We start from the raw sequence: 15,593 nt of genomic DNA on the forward strand, positions 1-15,593 counted from the left end.
AATTAAAGGGTAAACTTGTTTTTGTTGGGTTACAACAGATCGTAAAATGGAGAATATCACCCAGGTTGAGGTCCCAGACGGAAAGTCGATATGTCCAGACCGTCCCAGACGGAAAGTGCCTATGTCCAGACCGTCCCAGACGGAAAGTGCCTATGTCCAGACTTTCGTGCGTTCACCAGACTATTCGTGCGTTCATGATCAGACTTTCGTGCGTTCACCAGACTATTCGTGCGTTCATGTCCAGACTTTCGTGCGTTTTTCCTCGTTTCCAGACCATGAAAGTTCTGGACATGAACGCACGAAAGTTCTGGACATGAACGCACGAAAGTTCTGGACATGAACGCACGAAAGTTTGTTGATAGCACGAAAGTCTGGACATGAACGCACGAAAGTCTGGTGAACGCACGAAAGTCTGGACATAAACGCACGAAAGTCTGGTGAACGCACGAAAATCTGGTGAACGCACGAAAGTCTGGACATGAACGCACGAAAGTCTGGACATGAACGCACGAAGGTCTGGTGAACGCACGAAAGTCTGGTGAACGCACGAAAGTCTGGACATGAACGCACGAAAGTCTGGTGAACGCACGAAAGTCTGTCGAACGCACGAAAATCTGGACATGAACGCACGAAAGTCTGGACATGAACGCACGAAAGTCTGGACATGAACGCACGAAGGTCTGGTGAACGCACGAAAGTCTGGTGAACGCACGAAAGTCTGGACATGAACGCACGAAAGTTTGTTGAACGCACGAAAGTCTGGACATGAACGAACGAAAGTCTGGTGAACGCACGAAAGTCTGGACATAAACGCACGAAAGTCTGGTGAACGCACAAAAGTCTGTCAAACGCACGAAAATCTGGACAGGAACGCACGAAAGTCTGGACATGAACGCACGAAGGTCTGGTGAACGCACGAAAGTCTGGACATAGGCACTTTCCGTCTGTGACGGTCTGGACATAGGCACTTTCCGTCTGGGATGGTCTGGATATACCGACTTTCCGTCTGGGACCTCAACCTGGGCCAAAAATTGAGCAACAAAGACTGCTCAGCTGTAACGAAACTTTTTTTCTAGGAAAAAATTGAAGTTAACGCTAACTTATTTTAATCTTTTTTGATTAATCTAAATTAAGATCAAAGTATATTTTGAAACCGAGAAAACCTAAATCAGGAAAGAAATCAGGAAAAACCGAAATCACAGTATTATCTTTTGAACAAATTTGCAGCTTTTTATAAATAATCTATTTTTTTACCCCACCCCATCCTCATATTATTTGTACCTCCCAAGCGCTCGTGCCATTTTTTTACATAATGATTTACTATATAAATACACGCCCAGTAACTGCGGGGATCTTGTACTGGGGGACACACAGCGAAAATATCCCTGAATTGGGAATTTTGGCACATTTGTTATTTTGGATTTGGGTCTTATGGCGTTGGGTATTTTGATATAAAGTAAATTGTCCTGACACCTGTTCAACTAGGGAAACTCACTGGAACAAATAGTGGAATATTTCCGAAGTGCTGTTGATGGCAGCATTAGCATACAAAAGCACGTGACATCTCTACCAGACCCAGGAGTTGATATTAAAGGCAAATTTTCGACAACACTTTGTGGTACCAAGAGCAGCAGCTATTACATGACAGCTACAACTGTTTAGTCTGCTTGCAAATGACATCAAAACGGCCAAATGACATTCATCTTTGCTCACCGTGCTGGGGTCGTGTGGAACGATTTAAGATGATTATAAAATAAATCCCCGCTATATATGGAAACATTGAAAGAAATGTGCTGCTGAATGTGCTGCTTTAGCTGCACGATGAATAAACATTTTTCGCTCGAATTTCTAAAGAAAAATTGAATGAACATAAACTTTTAATGAACAAACTAGAGGTTTTCTGAAAAAAATCATTAAGCAGAAAGCTCTTCAGGCTTCATAAGCCAATTTTTTTAAGCGTCTTTCTGAAAATTGGTAAACTATTTCAGTAAAGGTACTGATCATTGAAAAGCACTGAACATTTTTCAGAGTTCGTTGGAAAGAACATGAAAATTTGCTGTTATTGAGAAATGACTTTGCGTTTAGTAATTTAAATCCAAAGTTTTGTGTTCCGGTAAGAAAAATTTTGTGTCTTTAATAAAGTTGTCTTATCTGATGGATTCTAGGAGCAACTTGAATAATTTTATAACAATGCTGCTCTTGCGCTTGACAGACTTTGTTTTTTTCACGAACATGTGGCAGAGAATCAAAATTCGGTTATCTGCTACACATATACACACGTACTGTAGACGATTAGCACTGGTTCACGGTTCAACAGTTTGCGTAATTTACAGGATTTTCCACAAAATGGATTCAATTTCATCTCAACATTTTTAAAGTAATCATAAGAATTTAGATTGCTGTCTATAATTAAACATAAAAGAATTTACGTTTTGAATGTATTGCTGCTCATTATGATCTTAAATACAATCAACTGGAATTTAAATTAATTTTATTTTCGCGTCTTTCAAAATTTATTTTATGGCAAGCCAATCATCTCTCTCCTTTTCAAGACAGTATCATCAGCGTAGATGACTATTTCTATTTCTGAGTTGCTCTTTTTCATGACATTAGATTAATAAATGGATAAAAAATGCGTGCCATATTGAGCCTTGTGGAATTCTAAGTTCAACTTTTGCCAGACAAAGTGATTTCTTTCTTTTTTGTTTTAGCAAACTTCCTACGGTCACTGAAGTATGATTCAATAATGTTGAACCCTTAATACAATAACTCTCACGTTTCTGCAGTAAAATTTAGCGGTCAACAGTATTAAATGCCTTATTCAGGTCTAGAAAATTTTCAGAATTGGTTTTAGATTGCAATGTTATGAATTCAACTAAAGGCGCTAAAAGTGTCATCAGAGCCTCTGTGCTACCAGAAACCAGATTGCTTATTGTTTAAACATCAATGTGAAACAATCAAAATAGCAAGTTAAAAGTGTTAAACAGAATCTTTTCTATTATCGTTCCAATTGTAGACATCGGCGAAATTGAGCGGAAATTGCTTGGATCTGTTAAATTGCCATCTTTATGTAGGAAAATAATTTTGGCAACCTTATTTCAATTGTGGGATAATTTTCAATCTGAAGCTATCATCAAAGCCGTGCGATGAAAACGTACGGCTCTTTTCTGTTATTGCCCCCCCCCCCCCCCCCCAGCCAGTCTATTTGCACCCCCCAAATATGTTCTTTTTGATCCTTAGAGATCCGTTATTTTAGGTATCTTTTCTGTCAGCGCCCCCCAGCCTCATATAGCCGTTAAATTTGAACCCCCCAAAATCTAAGTTTTCGCGAATTGTAAGAGCGATATTTGCATTTCATTGAAACAAGAGTGTCTAGGTAGATTAAAGGCACTGTTAGAATAGTTTCCTTAAGAAGTTTTAAAAAATCAAGCCCTTATTGTAGCCGATAACACCAAAAATGATCTAATATAGAAATTTTTATTGATGCTTACGTTATATGCAACAAATTTTGGTTGAATACGTAATACTTTCAAACCATAGCTGTGCTAGCTTTCAGTAAATGCATATTGCTCATATATGTTCACGTATAAGATTTACTTAGCTTTAACAATATGCTTACACATTTATTAATGGGGGGTGCCTATCTAAGTAGGGGGGGGGGGGCGCTAGCAGAAAAGATCCTATTTTAGTCATAATAAATTGCCGGTACCGGTGGACGAATGGATTAATTTTTGTTTCCAGTTGTCAAAAAATCAGTGCCATAAAACTATTCCTGTGAAAAAAAAGCGCAAAAATATTAAAAATACGCATTATTCTTTGTCTACTTACATTATAAGCAAATTTGAATTACCGTATGCGTCTCATTTTCAAAACTTCGCTGCATAATTAATTTGTAAATGCCGTTTGTATATAATTGTATAAGTAAAGTGTATGAAATGCAACCAATATGCTATAACATGTACAAGTGGCTTTGCAAATGGACGTGGGGGGGGCAAAAACAGGAATGAGCCAAACTTACTTATAGGAAAGCAGCGGTTCTTTAAAAATAATACGTGATTGGTATCCGTATAATAGTCGTTTTACTTAGAGCTCAGGCACATAATAGTGATAAATTTAATTACCCTTTCGATAGTTTGATTCAGCAACAATGATTGTTTCCGGGGGCGGTAATTTGTTCAACGATTTAACAGATTTTGCTATGGATGGAAAAAATTGAAAAAATTGGCGTAAAAAAACTGAGGAGATTTTTTGGTTTAGTTTGTTTAACACTCTTACTGGTTTTAAAGAATGCTGTTAGGCCTCGATGTTTTTTTTTCAATTCGACTCTGGTTGTGAGCTTTCAGTTTGTTTCGGAATTGTATCCTCTATTCTGCTGTTTGTTGCAGTGGTTTCGATCTCAATCTGTAGTCTCTGTCTTTGTTGTGGTAAGTGTGTAATATAATTTGATCATTTTTAACTTGATCGTCGACCCCAAAAGAAAAGCTGACTTTTTCTCACTCTTTTGATGATATTTGTTTCTAAGATTAATACTGATTTGTTGAAGTGAACTTAATTATTCCCTTTTTTAATTTCGATAACTTGTGACCAAGAACAAATTTTACCTTTTTCGAAAATTTTCAGGCTGATTTTCATTTTTTTCCTAAAAGATATCATTTTGAATAAAGATAATGAATTCAAAGAAATTTTTTCTTCTTCTTTATTTCAGTGATATGGTGTTTACTGAGGGTTCTGCCCCAATGATTGTGGAATTTTTATCTTGTAAGATCTGACAAAATTCTGACAAAACCATCTTGCTAATAGCCTGTAAGGGGATGCATCTTCTTATCAGATCTGATGAACCATGAACCAATTGACGCCAAAATGAATGACATGATGGTCTGAGAGACTTGTTTTGGAAACAACCCGAAACAAATAATTGGATCCCAGAAACGTGAAGCCCTGTGTTCACTCATACAGAGGAGCTACCCCGAAAGTCCTTTTCAAAGTTCTCCTGCAGAAAATTTTACCAAATGCCCTTGTTGTGATTGCAGCTTTTAAAGATCTTAAAACTTACCACAACAATTTCAATGATGATTGGCAGTTTTTGATGGATTTGTTGTATATGAAATTTAATACGTCAAACCTTATTGTGTGTAGTACTAATTTGTTTTGCAATCAACCTTATATAATGAAAAAGCTGGTTATTCTCAGTTCTGCTTTAAAATCTGTTTTGTTTACATTCTTCCCTCACTACTGTTAATTTGAATTTCCATCCTTTTTATTACTTCATACTCTTTTCTAATGATGGTATTCATTTCTCATTTTATTGTGATCATTCTTTCGCACGTTAACTTTCTCAATCAAGACTTTTGTTCCTTAATAAATCTCACTGCTTCACCTTTTGCAGTGACCTTAAATTATGATTTCGATTCTGCATACGACCATTTCAAATTTCAGACCCTTGCAGACGCCTCTACGTACTCTCCAGCAGCTGGACGTATGCGTTTGACCAACCTTTTGGTTCCCTTGTCAGCGCTGTCAACCTCAGCATCACTGAATTAGCACTGAAGCAGAACAGCCCCAGATACAGTGTTATTCGCTCTTCGGGGTCTCATAGAAAAATCTGAACAAATAAGCCATGACTGCAACTTACACAGTCCCTAAAAACGACCAGAACCTATCTAAATATAAATGCAGACTTTCTTCCTATGTATGGAAAAACATATTAAACAATTTTGTATAGAAGTTTGATATTGGAGGGCAAATTTTTGTTTTGCTCAAAAAAAAACAAAATCAGATAAAAATTTGTTGATCATTTTGAAAAATTTCTAAACATTTTGTTGAAAATGCGCATTTTGCTGGCTTTCATTAGGGTTGAAGAATATTTTTTGTTCTTAATTTTTTTGTGCGTCAATACTGTAAATGGGGGGCATTTGATCAAACCCAGTCGGCTTCAACAGAGGTCTGTTGATACAAAAATGAAAACATACATTTTAGAATGCATAGCAATAATGAAGGAGTACGTTTTTTAACAATAATAGAAGTACAACTTAGAACCGAACCAACCAAAAGTACACTTTTAGGCCTGACTGACCTGTTTTCAAGTGCCTATATTGACGAAAAAGTTATTTTTAAGGTGGCAAACAGGAAAACAAAAATTTTTTGTTAAAAAATCAAATTCTGGAGTTAGTTAGACGATAATCATTCTAATTAAATGATCAATTTCCAAAGTGTAATTATCTGACATTTAAAGCGCCAGCCTACGTGACCCGTTCTCATTGGGACTTTTCACGTTGTCTAACATCTGATTTTCGACATCTAAAACTAAGTTTAGAAGTTTTTATTAATCTATTATCCAAAGAATTTTTCATAATTAATCAATTGCTGGTTCCAATTGTTTGAGGTCAACTATTGAAATATTTTTTCTTCTACAGGTGAGAAAACTTGACAATGTCCCAATTTTTACATTTTTTTTACCAAATTCAGAACTAATTGTTTGAAAAATTACATATGCCAGCAGTTCTTTATCAAAGTAAAGTAGCGTTTACGTTCCTGTCCCAATAAGTTCTGCATTCTTGTTTCCATAATTTTATTTTAGTTAAGCGTTTTGTTAGTTTTCAACTATTTTCAGTACAATTTAAGCTATTGATAAAAATCTACGTATTGTATATTCGGCTTAAAACTAATTCCACAGATTTTTTCTAGGCGTTTTTTCATTGTGGAATACATGTTGTCCAAAACTTAAAACACAATAAAAAAAAAATTCGAATCATTTGAAATCTTCACATTTTGAATAGTTTGAATTTCAAAAAATATTTCTTTCTCAAAGCAAAATTGACTTCGACGACCGAAAAGTGAGTTTTTGTTGTCTTTGCGTTCAGACATAACTTTTTCTCTCTTACCCAATCAGTACTTGGTTCCAGCAATAATTGGTGATTTTTGTACAAATCATTGTTCCTGCTTTAAATTAAAATTGTTGTGTCATTAACATAGAGAAAAGGTCTGTTTCCTTATGCCGTGAGTTGATATCGTTAATATAGATAAGAATTGTATGTTTTTCAGGAATAGATCTTCAGGTACACCTGATTCTACTAATTGACACAATGACTTTTTGGCACCGACCTGATGTCTGGTTTTCGGTTTTTGAGATAATCTTCAATAAATCTCTACGTTTCCCTAAGGAAGCTATAACAATAATATTGTTGCAACAAAATTTTATAATCAACAGTGTCAATGGCTTCCCTTAAGTGAAGGAACGTGCGATAAAGCGTATTAATTCTGTCTGAAGAAGTTTGACGAGTTCTTTCACTCATAGTGGCAATCGCTCCAACTGTGCTGCATTTGTTCCTAAAGCGGATTGATTTTTGCTCAGTATCTGAATAAAAAAGAAAAAGTACTATTCTTTTACATTCAAGCCTCTCAAATTTTTTGATTGCTTCTAATAGCCATATAGTTATGAATTGTCATATAGTTGTCATATAAATTGTCATATAAATTGTCATATAAATGTACAGTGCAAGTTTTTCAACCACCTTTTGCATTAGGACCCTTTTTGCAATCCTTAAAACGTCAGTGAAACAATCCTTAATAAAGCAAGTGGATGAAAAGAACTACCGACTGGTACCATTTAAAAATCAGTCAACATTGCGTCCGTTTAACCAGAATTGCCGTCCATTTAGCCACCAAAAATTCCTTATATGCATTTGGCAGCAAAAAAAACTTGTTGTCAGATACGACTTTACAAAAACGCTGGTGCTAGACCAAATCAAGTTGAAACATGCCGTAAATTTGAAAAACCAATCATTAAGGGCATAATATTGAGAGCATTGAAATGATTGACGGTTTATGGAGGGCAATATTCCCCTCCGTCTACGCTAAAAATGTTGAATTGATTATGTTGTAGTTGAAAATGAAGCAGTACTCCTAATAGACATCAATTGCCACAAACGGAATTAATTCTTGAAAAAAAATTGTCCCGCTTTAATTTGATGCGATAGAAGCTCATACACAACCCTATCCAGCCTATTTTTAGCCGGCACCTATGTACATTTATTGATTTTGGATTGATTTTTGTGTTGATTTTGTTTATGGTTGCCTGGTTTTGAGATCAGAGCTTATCTGTGAAGATTTGCGTGAAACTAGCAACTACTTTGCAGAAGTTTTCCAATCTGCTTCCGAATTTTGGAACAATTGAAAAAAAACATCTCGGCAAAACGCTTAATGTTTCACGAGAGAAGTTCATCAAAAGTTTGCTTTTTCTGCTCGGAAAACTTTCTTGGTCGCAATTGTATTCCTACTGCCATTGTTTTTGCCACCCACCGGACACAGTGTACAGACGCCACTCGTTTTGAATACCCACCGTGGAGTGGACTCAATATCAGAGACCTGACGGAATACGACACTGACTACGATGAAGCTGTCGAGAAATAAATGTCCAACGAATATTCAACTGATACGTGATATGATTACGCAAAACGAACACAACCCGGATGAGGGTTTGAAAAAAGACGTTCTATGCGCATTTACCGAAGACAAACGTCACGTTGTGGGTTTCACATCAAAAAAAGTATTAAACTGGTTCACTCTTTTGCGCGCTTAAAACTGTTGACTTCTACCGTCAAAAATGGAAACTCAAATTACACCTTTCTACCTTAGTTGTGCGCAAACCTTCACTGCAACCACTGCTCCCCCTTTTGAGGCACAACAAAATTTGAGAGAAGGTCGTTAAATAAAGCATGAATTATGCTATAAAATCGAAGCCGAGTCATCTCTGCAACAGCTAGAAGGCAAGTTTTTACTACAAAATTACTAGCATTGATGACAACGGTTGTTTTTACATCTAAGCTACGAGTCTGATGGTGTGCACTCTAAGTTGAAGTTTCCTGGACGCAAATGTTTTCAATCCGTTGACCATGCAATGTTCAATAGAGGCCAAAAGAGCCAAGAGTGCAGTTGAAAACAAATATCATCATACGAAAAACTCTAAAACATCAACAATGAAAGCTTAAAATTGATTGGAGTATTGGTTTCCGCTCGTCCTGCACAGAACGCGCAGTGTTCTCTTTTTCTGACACACGCACTATAAAGCAACAAACAAAAGTTTCTGTAAGAAAAGATGATAAAAATTTGGATGCAACTACATCGATAAATTTTATTTGAAACCTAAGGTTCGTAGATAAGTTTTGCCTTCCTACTTGGCAAAATATCAGTCTCAGAGGCTGCCGTGATGCCAAACGTTTAACTGAGGCTAAATCCAAGCACAAAATTTCTTGAAACAAAACCTAGTAGATAAAAAGATTACCTAAATTAAATTAACAATTAAAGAGAGACAGAAATATTGTTGAGTGCTATTATTTGCCTAACTTGAGAACTCTTCTCAGGGATCCTCTCAACATAAGATACAATCAATGCAAAAACTATACTTGGGCTACTTCATGAAACACTCCCACAACCTTTTCAGTCTAATCCAAACGATTTTTTGAACCACAAATATTCAATTCTAACCATACCACCATCTCTACATCAGAAAACATCAGCGCATCCGCAAAAAAACACAAAAGTTGCAGCGCAAAAACACGTTATCCATTGACCGTCAAGTTTAGACGCAAACAATTGGAGACGAAACGTGACTTCTTTCAAAAAGTGTTAAGCCAAAGAGATTTAAGCCATTATACCTGAACTACTTCAAGAAACACCCCCACACTTTCCTCAAATCAATCCAAACTATTTTGTTGAACACCAAGCAATCAATTCCAATCCATGCCACCCCTCTGCATTTGAAAACATCTGAAAAACGCAAACAAAAGCTGCAATGAAAGCATAGGGCAGCCACGGTTCGTCAAGAAAAGACGCAAGCAAATGGACACGAAATCTGACTTGCTTCAAATGGAGTTAAGCCAATATTGCCGAAAAAATGTTCCAATTCGCTATCAACTTAGCCAATAAAACACTCCTTATAATTAAGCGGTATAATGCAACGCTTGTCGCTTTTTGCCAGACAACAAAAACCCTGACGTTGGACCAATTGACGTTTGAGAAAACTGGCACTGCACTTTTGGTACTTGTATAATAAAGATCATGAAACTTGATTTGTGAGGACAACTCTCACTAGGCCAAAAACGGGGAGCTGAAATTGATATAAAGTCAAAACTGTTTTTTGACGGCCACCTGTCTGCAGTCCCAAGAAAGTACCATCCAGGGGATTCTATCGCCACGCAAACGTTTTTGAAGCTATACTGCCATCGATTGACAGCATGCGAAACTCCAATGCATCGCACTCGGAAAATGGGTGTGCGAAAGACAGATTGTAAAACCTGCTATCGATGTAAAACTCGCGGATTTATCGGATCTTGTCAAGCATTTTGGATACCTAGTAAATGCTCCAAAATGTCAATTGTCTCTTGCTTGAACAGCTAACGCTCGAAGCAGGTTCTAAATAAAAAATATTCACAAATTTTGACTCCTAATTCAAAACGTTTTTGACTCGCCCATCGCTGATGACTCTTGACGCAATGCTGTTGAGACTCTTGGAATTAAGAGTCTCAAAATTTTATTTTCATACAGGATAGTATTACGCAATACGATAGCAGTGATCGACTTCATAGGATGGAAGCTCGCAAAAAAGCAAGATCTCTGCGCGTAACCTGAATACAATTTTCACATTGTCGACTTGGCATCAAAAGAAGAGAATCGCTCAACTTACATCAAAGTGAACAGCTTGTTGTGGTCCAGGTTCAGCACAACTATCTTCAACTTTTAATTTTTAATATGTCGGACGACAAGCTAAGGAAGCATGCATGTTGAGCAATGATTCGACTGGATATGGGAGAAATTAGATAATTTTTTCCCAAGAGTAACCTCGCATCGATTGGAGCTCCAACGATGGATCACTGGACCCACGTCACACCTCATCAAGAAATTAGAAACAGTGAAGCGCAAAGAAATCATAGGGCGTCCGAAGCAGACCTCCCTCAATTTGAGACTAAAGTCTTTAAGGGAGAAACTTTCAGTCGGATTCAAAAGAGTCTAAAATGTTTTCGCAAAGCCCCATCCGTCTTCCCGACGGTGAGAATTGGCTCGAAAGCTTCAAAAAATAACAACGAGAACTACGAACTTTTCAATGACTACTTCATCAGAGTTTTTGGAAAAAGCCAAATTGGACCTCGTCATCTCTCGCGCCGGAATACTTGAACCGATTAAGTGTAGATCAAAGTCAACTTAACAACATTTTGAAACATTTAGACGTAAACAAATCCATAGGGCACGACAATATTGGAAAACTTATATCTAAATCATGCCATGAAACGGTCAGAAAATCGCTCACCCTAGTTTTCCAAAAATGACAGAACAAAGGTACCTTCCCTGACACCTGGAAGATCTGCCAATTAGCGCCGAATTTCAAAAAGAGTAACAAAGTAGACGTAAGATGCTACAGACCTATAAGCATACTTTGTTGTTGTTCGAAAGTGCTGAAAAAAGCTATCTTTGACGCCATCTTTCACACCAAAATACACTACACGAAAATCAATTCAGATTCCAACAAAGAAGGCCAGCGAGTGTCCAACTTCTGCTGCTTCTCGACAAGATCTACGACAACTATGACAAGCTAGACAGAGACCAACTGGCAGTTTTATATCTCGATTTTGCCAAAGTTTACGACACTGTTCCCACAATATCTTGATACAGAAAATTAGAATTTTTGTTTTTGTAGGAAAACTTCTCTACAATCCAATCATTTGACAAACAGAAAGCAATATTTTTGCATTGAAGATAGCAGGTCGTCCCTGAAACCAGAAATAACTGGTGTGCCAAAGTGATCCATCCTGGGCCCGCTATTGTTCTTGCTTTTCTTCAATGATCTTCCTAAATCACTAGAAGGGATCAGCAGCTATGGCTACGCAGATGATTTCAAGACCATTGTACTTAAGCAGGATAAGCGGGACAACGTAGCATACAAGATCGAAAAAAGGTTAACCTCGAACAAAATGTGGCCAAACATCAAGAAAGCAACACTTCTCAGTCTGAGAGGCAACCTTCAAGCCACCCTTATGAATAAAACCCTCGACTTAGTCATGAGTGAATGCGACTTAGAGTGATAGTGAACAGTAACCTCTCTTGGTACAAAAACTGCACCCTCCGGGCAAGCAAAGCGATGAATGCCTTAATTCAGATCCAGCGAAGTCTCTCGCAGAATTGCTCAACCTACACAAAACGAAACGCCTACACCGGCTACACAGTGCCCATCGTAATCTATGCTTCTCAGACATGGATGACAACAAAGTAAACTCTGAGCAACTAGAGAGATTCCAAAAGCTGGCCACTCAGTGGATTCTCGGGCCTGACACATGCTACTACGAGAGATTAATACATCTGAGACTCCTACCGCTCGGTCTCTATTTTGAAATTCACGATTCGTTAATGCTGCTGGCTATGCTCCAGAACGAATACGATATCGAGATCGGGAAAGCTCTACAAAGTGCCCATTACGTCACAAGACAGTTCCAAAGAGATGAGCTACCAATAGCCAAAACCAGGCTGCAAAAGAGCGATTACAACTTTTTCGTTCGAACTGAGAGACTCTACAACTGCCTTATCAACGCCTGTCCTATCTTTTACGAATAACCCAACAAACGGACTAACTGACATTTATGTGAATTTCTTCAAAAGGAAGTAAAACGAGACAAACAAATGCATATGGACATTATTATGCAGATGTTGAAACTGCAACATCTTAGGAAACCTACGTTAAACTTAAAACTCGGACTGCAAAATGGGAAAACCACCTAGGGAACTTGCCCTGAATACTATTCTACTACAAATATCACGAGGCCTTCAAAAATTTAAAAGGTCAATAACTTTTGGAAATTGAATAAGCAGTTTTGTTTCGCTCGTACTTTCCTTGGTGGTTGGGGCAGAGCTTTCTGCAACACGCACTATATAGCAACTAGCAACCGAAATCACTGAAAGGAGAGACGACATCTAATCGGACATTAACATACATTCGGACGAAGATAAGTTTCGCACTGCTACGGAATTACTTGTCTCAGAGGCTGCCGTGGTACTAAACGTGGAACTGAGGTTGATAATAGGTAGTGTTGTGCGGGAGGGAAAGCTAGACTCCTAAGAAGTTTAGAATTAATTCAACCATTGCACGTGGCTACTAGAGCCGAGCATATTGATTTAAGTTAAATAATAAGTAACTAATTAAATGTAAGGTAAATTTGTTTTTGCGGTAAATTTAAATATGCTGCCGTGATGTTTCAAGGTGGGTTCACCCCCTCCCACCACCACCACTTCACGCCTCCCCCGGGCATATCGCTTAACCTATAACCGAGCTGGCTCGACTTTTTAATTGCTCTTGAACGAAATTCAAAGCAATTATTGTAAACGTGTGTCTTTTCTTTGCAAAATTTTTGGGATCTATTCTGTTTCGGCCCCTCAGTCTATAAACTTCTGAACATAAACTTTTTATGACCCCCAGGCGCAAGTGCTATTTTTTTTACATAGTAACGTGCTACATAACGTATAATTTGTAACTGGCGGTCATAAAAACACTGGGGGAGGGCCGAAGCAGAATAGATCCAATTTTTGCTTGAAGAAAAATTAATACTAAAAGTCAAATGAAAAGTGCGCCGAAACTGGTGCGATTTTTTACTGTAAATCTTAATAGTGGTATATGTTAACCTCTGGTTATTTGAAGCCCACTATTGAACTTTTTAGTCCCATTTAGGCTCCCCATCCCTCCCTCCCCCCCCCCCCCCGCGACTGAAGCAGGCTGCAATTGATTAGAGCTCCCACTATTCGTTCGAGAGCAATTCTTCAGACGTTTAGTCGGTTATGTTTAATGTTAGCTGTCCATTTAATTGACTTATTTTGAACTATTTAAAATGGAATTGAGGGTTAATTCCAAAATGTTGATCTTGTGTCATTTTTTTCGCTGGTTTTCTTTCTCTTCCCTGAATTAAAGGTTCCAAAATATGTCCAAAAGAAAAGTGTGATTTCCCTACTGCAGAGCAATGCCGATTGTACCAGCAGATGAGTCGCTTTTAATCTATGCTAAATCGGTTTTAAAACCTACGACAATTCATCGGACCACTCATTTGGGCCAGGTTTTTGAAGAGAAAGTGGGAGCAGCCGGCATTGAAACCATAGGAAACGTCTCAACTTCTTCGGCTGATGATTTCTTCGTCGTCAATGACCGGTGTGACGAAAGTTGTGGTAAGCTCAAACCATATCTGTTCGTCGGCTCTGAAGATCTCTCCAGAAATTTAGAAAAGATGAAAGAAATTGGATTTACGCATATTGTTAACTTGGCCACATATTGCCCCAACTCCTTTCCAGATAATTTTACGTATTTGAATGTGGAAATATTTGACATGCCCGAGAAAGATATCAAACAGCATTTTCAAAAAATCATCGATTTCGTAGAAGTGTGTAGAAATTCCGGTGGTTGTGTTTATGTTCATTGCAATGCCGGGATTTCACGTGCACCAACGTGTTGTATTGCTTATCTGATGTGGAAAGATAAAGTCACCAAAAGTGTCGCTTTTGAATATATGCGTTCTAAGAGATGGGTGCTACCAAACCCAGGATTTATGGAACAACTAGATCAGTTCGAGAAAGAGTTGAACCAAGTTGGAAGTACAGCTGCTGTGGATCCAGAAAGCTAGGGTTTTTCTGCTTTTTATCAATTTTGTGCTTTATAGCTGCCAGTGTAGATTAAGAATTAACTTTTTAAATATGCGTTTATTTAGAGGTTTCTTTTCCTAGATCAAAAAATACCGACCGTATTGTCTCGCAGTTCATATTGAGGGTTCATGCTGGTCAGTGAACATTTTGATATATTTGTACTCAAGAGCTTCCTGGTTATTATATATTTCTTGTTTTATTTTGACAAATTATATATATTGAATATTATCAAAAAAAAATATGCACGAAAGCAGTGAAGCCCATTGCATCATTCCAAGTAAATAAAGCACGTCATGCAGTTCGGGAAAATAGGTGACTGGATGTTTATATGTCTTTTTGCTGCCCATTATCCTTTTCGTGGCCCTTTTTGTACAGGTTCAAGTGCTTTCTGCTGGGTTCTATATGGAGACCAAGCTTGGGAACCATACACCAGAGTTGGAACAACGTAGCCAACATATGCGTTCAGGTGCGTTTTGAGCATGCATGATTTTGAGAGGTTTCTCTTTATCTAATGAAGCGATGATATGGCTTTTGCAGATTACATTTGAAGTTTAACAGGCTACATTTTCGAACATTGAAAACCATTTGGTTTTCTTCATACTAAAGTTCAATAGCAGTCGCACAGTCATCAAGTTCAAGAGCTTGCTTTAATCTTAAAATCATCCACATAGCCGAAACTACTGCACTCCTTTAGTCTTTCTGGAAGATTGTTCATAAACACCAAGAACATCAGGTGACCTAGAGTGGATCCTTGTTGATTTCCGCTTGTGACATTGCTGACTTCAGATTTCAGACCAGATATAGGGGCAAACTGTTTTCTGTTCAAGGCATAAGACAAAATCAACTTAAGTAAGCTTCCTCCTAAACCTGAGTATTGCAGTTTCTTGGGCAGTTGGTTGTGTGGTACCTTGTCGAACGTATTGGCA

The 15,593-nt window shown here is 37.8% G+C and overlaps 4 protein-coding genes across 7 annotated transcripts in view; 2 read left to right on the top strand and 2 right to left on the bottom strand.

The window, feature by feature from the left end:
- The window catches only part of LOC142350766 (uncharacterized), a 61,883-nt gene extending 60,092 nt beyond the window's left edge, over positions 1 to 1,791 (top strand). For both annotated transcript variants that reach the window (XM_075402720.1, XM_075402721.1), the window contains exon 6: positions 1,486 to 1,791. In XM_075402720.1, coding sequence (XP_075258835.1) covers positions 1,486 to 1,662 — 177 coding nt within the window. In that variant the 3' untranslated portion in view covers positions 1,663 to 1,791. The remainder of the gene's footprint in view (positions 1 to 1,485) is intronic.
- Positions 1 to 15,593, bottom strand: part of LOC142351221 (metal transporter CNNM4-like) — a 520,873-nt gene that overhangs the window by 398,206 nt on the left and 107,074 nt on the right. The window lies entirely within an intron of this gene.
- LOC142351222 (hexokinase-4-like) overlaps positions 1 to 15,593 on the bottom strand; it is a 319,567-nt gene that overhangs the window by 196,900 nt on the left and 107,074 nt on the right. The gene's annotated exons all lie outside the window — the stretch shown is intronic.
- LOC142350607 (uncharacterized) lies at positions 13,835 to 14,733 on the top strand. Its single transcript, XM_075402498.1, has one exon. The coding sequence runs from the start codon at positions 13,995 to 13,997 to the stop codon at positions 14,646 to 14,648; it is 654 nt and encodes a 217-aa protein (XP_075258613.1). The 5' UTR covers positions 13,835 to 13,994; the 3' UTR covers positions 14,649 to 14,733.

The sequence above is a fragment of the Convolutriloba macropyga genome, chromosome 12, assembly GCF_964194025.1.
Source record: "Convolutriloba macropyga chromosome 12, txConMacr16.3, whole genome shotgun sequence".
NCBI lineage: Eukaryota > Metazoa > Xenacoelomorpha > Acoela > Convolutidae > Convolutriloba > Convolutriloba macropyga.